Source organism: Mus caroli, chromosome 1 (genome assembly GCF_900094665.2).
Source record: "Mus caroli chromosome 1, CAROLI_EIJ_v1.1, whole genome shotgun sequence".
In the NCBI taxonomy this organism is placed as follows: domain Eukaryota; kingdom Metazoa; phylum Chordata; class Mammalia; order Rodentia; family Muridae; genus Mus; species Mus caroli.
The window spans coordinates 153,454,792-153,467,072 of NC_034570.1; the positions used below are offsets into that span (position 1 = coordinate 153,454,792).

At 39.0% G+C, this 12,281-nt stretch overlaps 1 protein-coding gene across 1 annotated transcript in view; it reads right to left on the reverse strand.

Annotated features, from left to right (window-relative positions):
• Positions 1-305: 305 nt before the first annotated feature.
• Positions 306-12,281, reverse strand: part of LOC110299846 (putative dimethylaniline monooxygenase [N-oxide-forming] 6) — a 22,445-nt gene continuing 10,469 nt past the window's right edge. The window contains exons 3-8 of the mRNA XM_021169747.1: positions 9,649-9,811; positions 7,939-8,081; positions 6,315-6,514; positions 3,970-4,325; positions 1,886-1,958; positions 306-820 (exon numbers count right to left, since the gene is read on the reverse strand). Coding sequence (XP_021025406.1) covers positions 478-820; positions 1,886-1,958; positions 3,970-4,325; positions 6,315-6,514; positions 7,939-8,081; positions 9,649-9,811 — 1,278 coding nt within the window. The 3' untranslated portion in view covers positions 306-477. The remainder of the gene's footprint in view (positions 821-1,885; positions 1,959-3,969; positions 4,326-6,314; positions 6,515-7,938; positions 8,082-9,648; positions 9,812-12,281) is intronic.

Genomic DNA, 12,281 nt, shown 5'->3' on the forward strand with positions numbered 1-12,281 from the left:
CATAAGCTACAGGAGCTACACATACAATGTTGTATTGGTACAACTCTATTTCGTTATATTCATTTACTATCAAATACTTCATTTAATATTGTGCAAAACACCTTGGTTGCTATACTACAACACATAAGCAAACACTCCCCTTACAAAGCTCATTAAATTTTGTCTAGCCTGAAAGTCTATGTTTATGCCTTTGCAACTTCCCTTTCATTCCACTCCCTGCAATTCCCCTCATCTCAAACATCCCAAACTTTATTTCAACATGTGAAAAGCCTATTAAAAAGTATTCTCATCAGAAACAGACAGGCTGGGTATTTTCCATTTTATTTATCCTTTGAGTCAAATGATTCAGGTTGTATTTCACATCTGCTGGAAGGAGAGGAGGGCCCTTGGTGATTATGTGTGCCTACTTGTGTTTGTGTATTATACTCTAGTGATTTCACTTTTAGGCTGGACTCTGGCACCCAGCAGACTTTGTTATTAATAAAAGGTGAGCAAAACAGTCAGAAAGAACACTGGGAAGAAAAGCATTCGTAGCAAGTCATAAAGGTGACGTGGTCTTTGTGCTTCGCCGACAGCCCTTGTCCTGGTTGGCTTCACTGTCCGCTTCCATTGAGTTAGAATGGCATTTCTAGCTCCGTCCCACTTTCCTGGTCCCATCAATCGAAACTGATATGGACTACAAGGGCCAAAGAACACTTCCAGGGCCAGCTGGGGGTCAGTCAAGAAGAGCCAGGGTATGTTAGGCTTGGCTCCTATAAAGGAGCTCAGCTCATCCATGTATGTGATATAATCTGTCTGCAGAGTGTGGCTCTGGCCAAACCTGAGGACAGAAAAGCAAAATGATTGTCATAGTTGCAAACAGAACATTTACGCTATATTTGCTATCTCTTGCACACTGCACCCAGTCTGCCAATGTTAGATTGTTAGGATTATTTGAATAATTTTCAATGCTGGAGAGTGCAGTGAGACAAATCATATCATCCTTTCAGACGGAGTGTGTCCTCGTGTGACTTAAAGAACAGAATGTCGCTGGTGATCGAGCCTTTCTTTCCCCTCCTTTTTGTTTGTATTTACTTCTAAAGGAATTATTAGCACCAAGAGTGTTCACATCTAAGAGCTGCACTCTGACTTGGATTCTGAGGTTAAATGGGGACTGTGGTTCCCCCCCCCCTTTTTTTTTCTCATCTAGACCTTTGTGCTGATATCTACCCTGGGGCAGAGACTGAATATTATGTTGGAGGCTGGGAAGAAGAAATGAACTTCCTACACAACCATTCACTTATCCAACAGTGATTTGGTGGCTGATTATACTTTCAACTGATTTTGATAGGTAATTTAAAAGGAATTTTTTAATGAACTAATTAACCTGAAAAACTACATTCAAATCTAGCCATATAAAGGCCTTTCTATTTGCTATACTTGAAAACATGTATTAAACTTGGAGGTGAATCCTCTTTTTTCCAGAGTATACTAAGGTAGTTGAACTGAATATAAGTTTTAACTCTTGTTTATCAGTAGCAGATTTAGATTCTGCTGCTGAATTTCCAGCCAGCTAGTTTCTTCCAGAACTATTGACCTATGGTTTCAATACTGTGCTTTGTGATACAGGATGGCTTCAGCACCCAGGGGTTCTACTTAGAGGAAGCTTCTGGCTTCCAATTCTATTAGCAGACCTCATTTTCACCACATGCTCCCTGGAGGGCACAATCACTCTCTCGCAAGTTGACAGGGGAAGAAAGTGTTTTCCCACCTAACGTGGATCAGGTATAACCAGAATTAAAAAATAACGAACTGCTACTGCTGGCAACATGAAAGAACTTATTGATGTTTTTGATGCATAAAGAAAAATTTAGAATTTATTGGATTAGCAAGTGTAATTGATTACCACTTGAGTTTCTTGCCCATTTTCTCATCAATGTCATCCATCATTTCATTTGTAGTTGGCAGGACGCATGTGTCTGGAAAACGTGTGTGGAGAGAAACACCAAAAAAAACCAAACCAAACCAAAACAAAACAAAACAAAACAAAAAAAAACAACGGAATTAGTCTCTTATAAACCACACAGAATGGAATTCATCATTTATGAAATGAATGCCTAAAAAGGTCTTTGAGTGGCTACCTCAATTTAGCTATGTGAAGTTAAAAAAAGTGATCTTATTTAATAAAACGTTTTGCCTTAAGAAAAACTCTCTTTGGTGTCATTTGACAAATGCCAATTAACAAATACAGAGACCCAAGAGATAAGTGCACGCGTGGGGATAGAAAAGCTAGTCTGTGTGTAAGACTCACAGCAGAGATGTTTGTAGCCTTAAGTCACCCAACCCTCATAGTGTTTATGTAACATCACGAAGAGCCTGGTTCTCAGCATACCTCTGCTGTACCTCATGCCATGGAATGGGGTAATCATGTTCATACTTCTTGTCTATATCCTCCTATTAAGATATCCCTCAAGTAATAATCTGGAACAATAGTTGGTACTAAACTCCACAGCAAGTGATGTAGATAATGAGAGGAGGCAGGCCAGGAATTCCAGTGTCAGCGTTCAGCTGGGTGTTTAATAAGGAATGGGAGAAAAGCTGTGGCTTGTTTGGCAAACATCGTCACTTGGGACCGGCTGTAATTTACTTATCTCTGTAACAATGGAAGAAAGCTACTAAGATATTTGAGGTGCATGAACACCGCCCAGCCACTGTGAACTTCTGACTCTGTGTGTTGGCATCCTATAGCTAGTATTTGTTGAGTGCTTTACTAGCAGGAGAGGGACCAGATTTTTTTTTTTTGTCTGCTTGATTTAAAGTTGTAACCTAAGGGGTAAGCCAGATCTCCACATGTAGCAGATATTCTATGAATGTTTGTCAGATGAATAAGTGGTGCCCTTTGTTTCATGTTACTATTGCAGGTTTATGAACTGTACGCAACAATCTCATAAAATTTCCACCTCTGGATACACAGTCACACTTTTAAGAATAAAAGACAATGGAAGCTTTTTATAGGTGAGCATCCTTATTCAAGATTTGATGATGGAACACTGAAATTCTTCATGGCATCTTTGAAACAGAAGTGTTTACATTTAATATATATCTATATCTATCTATCTATCTATCTATCTATCTATCTATCTATCTATCAGAAGTTTAAACTCATACTATGATTTACATTTTTCCTCATTTCTATAGTTTCCCCAATTATAGATTTTTGTCAGCAGTATGTTAGGAGAGTTATATGTATGTTGTTTAATTTTTAAAAGACATTGAATAAGAAGATACTCTTCATAATCATGATGATCAATAGTATTGGAACAATTAAATCAGTATATTTAAGTCACTGCCTCTCTTCATGGAATCTATACGTTCCCCACATAAAGTTCTTGTAGCCCCTTGAAACCATGTGGTCTACAGTAGAGAAAGGGAAGGGAAGAAGTCTTTGAACAGTGTGAGAGGCTCATGACATTGGCACAGAGGTAACACTAGGCCTCTAGCATGCCCGTCACCCCCAGCCCCAGTGCCCCGGAAGTATTTGTACCTTATCCTTGCAGCTACCCAGCTGTTTCCTTTATCTCACACAAAACCTTGCACCCCCCTCCCAAACTCATTGTCAGAAGGTCAAGTTCTTGGATTCGGCTTCTGAAGCCCCTTCAGGCATTTGTCTCTCTCTTCATTTTTTGCCACTCCCTGCCTTTTATTTAATTATTTTTTTTAAAAATGTTTCTGGTTCTTCATCCATTTAGAGTGATTCCTCATATTAGGTTAGGGCTTTATTTATGTTGTTTTAGATGGAATAAATTTCAGGCCAATTCCCCTAGTCACAACACCCTGAAACGTCTGCTGTAATGTCCTCTACTCATTCCACTCCCATCTATGAGGTCAAATTGCATGTCTGTCTTGGTCCCAATGGATCCTCAGTACAGTAATCAGCTTAGAGCAGGCAATTATTGCCTTAGTGAATGAAATATAAAGTGACCCACATACTTGTAAACACTTTAGCAGCCCAGCGTGCCTGGAGGTCAGCTGTAGGAATGGCAGCACCCAGGGACTGGACCAGGCCAATCACTGCCATGGTTGGTTTCTCTAGTTGAGGAGGGAAGATGCCTTTGTACAAAGTGACCTCATTATTTCTGCTTTTGATGATGGAGTCATCCAGGAAGGGGTAGGCATAACCATAGCCTGTGGCAAAGATGACACAGTCAATGGCCTCAAACATGGTCCCGTCCTCAAACACAGCGGAGGTCTCTGTGAACTTGGTCACGATGGGCTTGATGGACACCATGCCACACAGGATGCGGGCTGGGAGCTCATCATTGAACACGGGCTCTTTCCTGAGAGGGCTGTGTAGATGTGAAAGGCAAACACCATAAGCATGATAGTCATTTCCATGAAATTCCCTCAACATCTCATCCATTGCATCTAGATTTGATCAGTTAAGCACCAACACGAGGGCCCCTACAGGTACTTCTCAGGTAGAAATTCCTTTCTAGTTTGTAAATATTTCTAAGAAACGATGTCTGAAATTTTCTTGTTGCCCTTTAAAACTTAAAATTAGATTGTGTGTATTTATGGTCTTCGGAGACTCACCAAATAGATGAGAATATAAACCAATTCCAGATAGAATAAACTAGTAAATAATACAGATTCTAAAGTTAGACTTCACAGGTTTATTCCCAGCTATAACTCTTACGAACTGGCGTTCCTCTACATTTCTTTTTCTAGGTGAATAAATGGGATAATGACAGAATTGTCCTCACAGAGATACTATCACTTGATGACTGACTACTAAACAATAGCCAACACCTTCAAGAACATTGCATGTTAACTACTATTATAGCTCAGAGGCCTTGTATGGCAAAATCAGATTGGTGATGATCCTACCAATCTTACTACCATGCTTGGTCATCTTATATCAAGTTCTTTGTGTTCACAAGGAAAGAAATCACCATTGATACTGTACTTTGCAATAATTCTGGCAGTAAAAATTATCATGAAATGTACTTCATGTTGACTTAAGTTTCCTTTATAGATTTTGGAATTTTCTCTAAGTAACTCACATACATAAAACCTTCGTTTTTTTTTAAATTTTTGTTTGTATTGGTGTTTATTTTTGTATTTCTACACTGTCATTTCCCTCTGTAACTCTGTCCCCTTTCCCTTTGCCTTATAAGGTAGCTAACAAGTAGATCACAGCATACCTGTTTTCTCTCTTTCTTTTCTTCTCAACCCAGGGAGGAACAAAAAGGTGTCAGCTGCAATTTAGGGCCCTGGAACCCTTTCAAGGAGGGAGTTTAGTTCTGAGAAGGAGTGGTTTTCCAAAACATTTTTTTTTTCCTAAGTGATAAAACCCCTGTGCAATTTGTAGTTACTCTTGTAAGATAAAACCATTTTTGATCAGATCAAATTTTGGAACTTTATGTTAAACAAAACTCTAAGTATATTAAACAACATTACTGTTTCTCGAGAGTCAGAGCAGTTTTTAAGTGTGGGTAGGATAAGTACCTTGGAAGGAGACTCTAACTCTTTAAACCTGGCATTTGGTATTCTGATTTACAATTCCTCTTCACTTTCCCCTAGAAGGGAAAATCTGACTGTGAAACATTTCTTATCCACCAAATATTCAACTGTACTGATTTTTTTTTATCTACAATGCTTCCCTAATTAGGGTGTATTGAGCACTATCTGCAAAAGAAGTAAATAATTGGATCGTATTAATTTTACAGGTCACATCAGTTTTAGTGAACAGCATTGCTTTCCACATTCCCTGCCTCCTGACAGTCTTTCGAAGCATGCAGGACATGGGAGGGAGCGCTCACTCTTATTCTAAGTCTCCTACTTGACCGACAGTACTTTGGTAGATAGTCCTTAAAGGCACATTAGGTGATCTGAGACCAAGATGAACACATTTCTAAGTCTCTATAATTTACAAAGTAAGTCATAAAAGTACATTTATCTTTCTAAATATTACTATCTTCAGAAGGGGATGTTGTTATTAGTGTCCTCACTTAGTTATAAATATGATATATTTAAAAGAGAATCCAGTTCCAGTTTGTTTAGTTCTTTAAGTTCTGGGCGGTTGCAGCTTAATGGATTCTGTTTATCAGGATGATCTGTTTACCTAATCCACCCCTACTTTACATACCCACATACATTTCTCCACTAATCTCTAGCCTGCACATGATCTGTGGTTTGGACTCTGTCACCTGAGAAATTCTTAATTTAATCCCATTAGACTCAATGAGATAACTAAAGGAGGAACCGGGCAGAAGTAAACAACCCAAACCAGTGTGCTCCTAGATTGGATGGAAAATATGTATTATTTATCATACCCATTTAAAGGCATCAGGCCGTAGTTCTCATGCTTAAACCATGTGTTCATCTTCTTGACATAAAACCAGTCAGAGACAAAAGAAGGAAGGATATTCCGGAGGAAGGATGCGAATCGGGTAACATATACCATATCCCAAGGATACCCATCATCCCAAACTCGACTCATGATCCAGGAACCGCTTCTGGTGCTGATGATGACCTGGTAGAGAGAGGCAATACAGATCTCAGTATTCTTCTGTGACAAATGAGTAAACATGACACAGTTTTCTAGAGGCATATCTATATGTTCCCTTCAGTATCCATTTAGGAACACTTTCTAAGAAATGAGTCTAGATGAACATGCCACATTTGCATCTAAGCGGAGGCAAGAGTCCTTTCTCGTGACTCCAAAAGACTGATTTAGAACTGTTCAAAGACCTATAAGCACAACACTTGGTATAAGAAGACTCTATAGCCAGCTGTGGTTATTTTAATTTTTATGTGCTCATAGAGTAAGATGGCCAGTTAGGTAGAGACTAGTTAACTCTGTTAGCTCTAGCAGCAATGGATGGTAGAAGAGGTTGGGCTGAATTGGGGAAATGGAGGCAAATAGGTAGCTGGTATTAAATTGAAGGGATGCTACAGACTTAATGCTGGTCTCTGTCCCTCCTCCCCTTTTCTAGTCTTCCCTGCACATGTGCACAGGACGTCTGTTCATCCCAAGACACGAAAGCCATCTCAACCTGCCAGGTCAATTGTTGGTATAGTTAGTATCTTTCTGATAATGTAGAGCTATTCATACACACACACACACACACACACACACACACACATGCACACATATATCCCAACAACCAAAACTTTATGTGTATTTAGGAGTTAGCTCACTTAGTATCTGCTTGCTTAAAAACATGCTGAGCTACCTCAGGATCTACTAGTTTTAGCAACTACTAGTCCTATGGAAATTTTCCTTGACTCAGCTCAGGTTAAGTCAGAACTCAGTGCTTGGAGGTGTTGCTGCAACACCTAATTCCACGGGAAGACTCAGCACTTCTTTGTAGATGGCTTCTGCACCTGATGCCTCACCCCCACCCACTGATGTTCATTAAGGTCACGATCTAGTCTAACCCATATCTGTAATTTTAGCTTAACAGAGATCTGACACACAATAGTGCCAGGCATTTGCTGAGTCCTTGCTTTTGAATGAGTGAGTGAATGGATGATGGCAAAAGCCAGATCATGTGGTGCTCCAGAGCTGTAGTGGTAAGTAAATCTTTTACTAGTATGTAGGTGGAGTCTTTCACATGGTAGGTGGGAAGAAATGTTGTTAAACAATTAAAGATGGAGGCTGACTGAGAACTGAAATGATTTGAAAGTTATTAGACTATACAGTTAGAATAAAAATTAAATGTTCATGTACTCACTTCTATACTCACTCAGACATTTGCCTTCATTTTATCAGAGCAAACTTCTTCATAGCAAGGAAGATGCTGTCTTCCCTCTCTGGGTGAATGGTTCACTCAAATTCTCATGATTGAAAGGTCTCATGAAATAGGCAATTGCCTGGAAACCCAAGCCTCCAGTGCTGACCTAATGGCATACTTCTATCCTAGTTTTACCTCTTAAACCCCATATGTCACATACCTGTGTAGCCAGACGACTGAGCTCAACAGCAATGTCGGATGCTGAGTTTCCCAGGCCAATCACAAGGACTTTCTTCCCCTGGAAGGCTCCTGGGCCCTTGTAATCCCGGCTGTGTAGGCACTTGCCTCGAAAGTGCTCTAGACCTAAGTTAATTTTCAAAAATTTGAAGACTCAGTTTTTCACACATTAAAAAAATATTCCCATAATTGAAATGCACTTATCTACTTAGTGAGTGTTGCCAATAAAACCCCCAAATAATTATTTCTGAGGATCTTAAAATTTTTAAAATGTTATGATTTCCATTTTAATAATACATAATAACAACAACAATAAAAACAATAATTTATTAAATACTACCTAATGGCTATTGCATTTGCTTAATGCTTAGTCTGTTTAGCAATTTACTCAGAATGACAAATTGCTATATGTGTTCACCTTGTAAGAAAAGTGCTTGCCTTGCAAGCATGGGGACCTACATTGATCCCAAGAATCCATGTTTTTAAAAAAAAAGAAAAAAGAAATTTGGACAAAGAACTTAATGGCAATAAGGAGTTTGGTCTGGCCATACAGAGCCATAAAACATGCTGCCTATTAATATATTAACCTAGTCTTCATGAACTACTATTACTTTGGCAAAAAAGGAAGGAAGGAAGAAAGGAGGGAGGGAGGCAGGGAGGAATGGAAGAATAATGGAGCAAAGAAAGGAAAAAATGGGAGAGAGGGCAGGAAGATTTTGTGTGTATTTATTTTCTTTTATCTTTGTCATATTCTTGGATGGCAACTGTTATGGTTAGGTTAGGTTTGTTTCTTCTCTCTTTCTCCTCCTCCTCCTCCTCCTTTTTTTGTGAACTGAATTTGAGCTAGGATCATATGGGAAGAGCAAGTTTCAGTTGAAAAAAATGCCTTCCCCAGATTGGACTGTAGGCAAACTCATGGAACATTTTCTTGATTAATGATTGATGTGCAAGGGCCCAGCCCACAGGGGGCAGTGACACCTCAAGGCAAGTGGTTCTGGACTGCATAGAAAAAACAAGCTGAGTGAGCTATGAGGAGCAAGCCAATAAACAGTATTCCTCCATGACCTCTGTTTTAGTTCTTGCCTCCAGGTTCCTTCCTCGAGTTTCTGCCTTCATTTCACTCCACAGAGGACTATAAACTGCATACTGAAGTAAACCATTTACTTCTTGAGGTGGTTTTGGTCAATGTTGTATCATAGCAATAGAAAATTGAACTAAGTCATCAACTGAATGTGCTGCTGCTGCTGTTACAACCAAAATCACAAGCACTACAACAATTACTACTCACACACACACTCACACTCATGCACACAATACACATTCATGTACATACATTCTTTCATGTACTCACACACAACACTGAGATTCTTAAAATTTACTTGTAAATTGTAAATGAAAATGAAATAAGAATCATACTTTATTTGTCTGGCAGAATCCCACATTTTTGGATATGAGTGTTCAGAGACCCCATGTGTGTTAGGACATATATTTGCATGACCCAGTGACATAAGAACTGTGTAAAGTCTTTGAACTTCAGGAATTAGGGAATAAGTTATTGTATTTTTCATATGATCATATATAAACATATTTTCTTTTGGCTTTTCTGGTAATTCAAACATAATTATTGTGCAAAGATATGCTTCAACACTAGATATTTGCCCATAAATCCTCCAATTATGTATCTCAAGCTTACCGGGAAAAGAGTCAGTTGGCATGTTGGGGTACACGTGATGTCCTGAACAGATCATCACAGCATCAAAGAGCGCAGATTCTTGCTTGCCTTCCTTTTCAGTAACAACGACCCACTGGCCAGTGGTCAAGAAGCTAGAACATTTCTTTATACTAGAAACCAGGGTCTGAAAGAAAACGAGAAAAAAAGAATTCCTTCTATTTGTGGAATTCTTCCTTTCTGTCTTGCAGTATTTTCCTATGGAGGAAATAATGATATAAGATGACCCAGTCATTGAAAAATATATAAAAAGGCACCAATATGAGGGTCAGAGCATATTCTTAGTGAATCTTCAAATCTTGCACAGAAAACTACTTCTGAGGGTTTACTTAGTGTTGAACATCTGGTGATGTGGAATAAATAATGCTCGGGCATTTTTATGAGTATAGCAAACTTATGTCATTTGCTTACAGCTGCTTGACAGTGACCCCACTTTCTCCTCCGCTGACCTCATCTTCTACCCACTCAGTAAATACAGCTGTGTCTCAACGTTTGACCCTAGGTCTCTTCTGTTCTCTGTTCAGATTCTCTTCAGAAACACGAGCAGCTTCCACAGCACATATGCCTATACATATTTTGAGCCTGTTCCTCCTCTGCTATCTAGTCTAGCTTTCCAACTGCAAAACCATAGTGCTGCCTCTATTGAAGCATATTAATAACTGACCTACCTCCATTTTCTCCCTACCTATATTTGATTTTCCCAGCTCTTAGAATAATGAAACTAATCACCCTGTTACCTAAGCTTCATGTCTGCATAATAATTGATCTCAGAGTCACAGTATTGCTTTTATTCATTCCATGACCTCAAATGCTGCATTGCTTCAAAGTCTTATAAAACCATGAAGACTGCTTCAAGAGTTTATACCCACTTGCTACTTGGAATGCTTCATTCTGCTTATAGGAGTACTCTTCTGACAGGACTGCATTGATTCTGTGTTTCTGCCTCAAAGTTATTTCTGATACATCACAGTCTCATTTGGTGATTGAGCATAGGGCTCACATGTGCTAGGTACACACTCTACCACTGAGGACGCCCATATAATTTCTTATATCTAAGCCTATGATCAAAAGTTTGAGTAATTATGCCCTTGTTTGTTTTTAACCTTCTGCTGTTTCTACAGACTCCCCTGGGACAGCGACTGCTAATTTTTTTCTGGTGTCCTTCTATTTCTTTCTTGATGGTGTAAGAAGCATGAAGCTGTCTTTTATGACTGTCATTTAGCACCATCAGACCAGCTCCATTTGCACATACCTCAGTCATTATTTATATGGCTGTAAATAATCCTCAATTTTTAAAGCTACAGAATATGGATCTCCGTGGTTCACCCTAGTCATAACAGGCATACTTCCTTCTCTGTCAGCTCTGTCAAGTGATCTCCAGGTAAGCAGAGCGGCTTTCTTTTAGTTGTCTTCATGCCATCCCCTTACCTAAAACATTTTTCAAATACATTTTCCTCTCCTTCTTTCCCAACATATTGACTTGCCCTACAACTTTCATAGTATTATTTTTTTATGATATAAAAAAATTAAAACATGATTGACAGTTTTAAAAAGTCTTCCTTTTTATTTACATTCTGTGTGACTGTTATGTTTGTTACTCTCTGAATATGAATTTTGATCTTCATTTAAATTATAGGCTTCTTGAAGATATTAAGATTATTTTTTTCCTCTGTAAAAAGATTTATTTTACAGCTAGTTCTCTTCCACTCTCCCTCCCTCTCTCCATCCCTCTAGTCTTCTGCCTTGCCCTGTGTATGGTTGGGGTATGTGTGGGTGTCTGTGGAGCTCAGAGGCACTGGAATGAGGGTGGTTTTAAGCTGATTGATGCAGCGGTGGAAATAGAACTGAGGTCTTCTATAAGAGTACTGGGCTATCCCTCCAGACCCTTCCTAGTTCCCTCTCTCTTTCCTTCCCTCCCTCCCTCCCTCCCTCCCTCCCTCCCTCCTTCTCTTCCTTCCCTTCCTCCCCTTCCTTCCTCCCCTTCCTTCCTTCCTTCCTTCCTTCCTTCCTTCCTTCCTTCCTTCCTTCCTTCCTTCCTTCCTCTTTCCCTCCTTCCCTCCCTCTCCCCTTCTTTCCTTCCTTTCCATATACAATAGCATGATATAAGCACGTATCAGGAGCTTGATTAATGTTGGTAAGTATCACCATAAATCAAAGCCAGTCTATGGCATTTGTAGTTCCACGAATGAATGAATGACTGACTGAATAAATGGACTGAGTAGATAAATGTAATAATGAAAGAACATCTGGAGAAACTCTGTTGTGAGTCCTCTCCAGCTTCAGGAAGCTGTTTCTGTGCTTCCCAATAAACCTTGCTCATTTTCCCATTAAAAAGTTTCAAAAATGTTAGCTGGAAAATGTAATTTTAACTATATATCTGGAACTACTCGAAGGAAAATAATTATGCAAATACAGCCTTAAGTCATAATTTTATTGAATGTTTCCTTCATTATATGCCTGTGTGAACCTTTTATTTAATACTAACTAAGACAGGGTTATCAAATATAGAACATTACTGCCAGTTACAGAAATAATGACTGTACTTCCTAAAACTTCTTTTTTTTTTTTTAGGTAATTTCCTCAATTACATTTCCAAT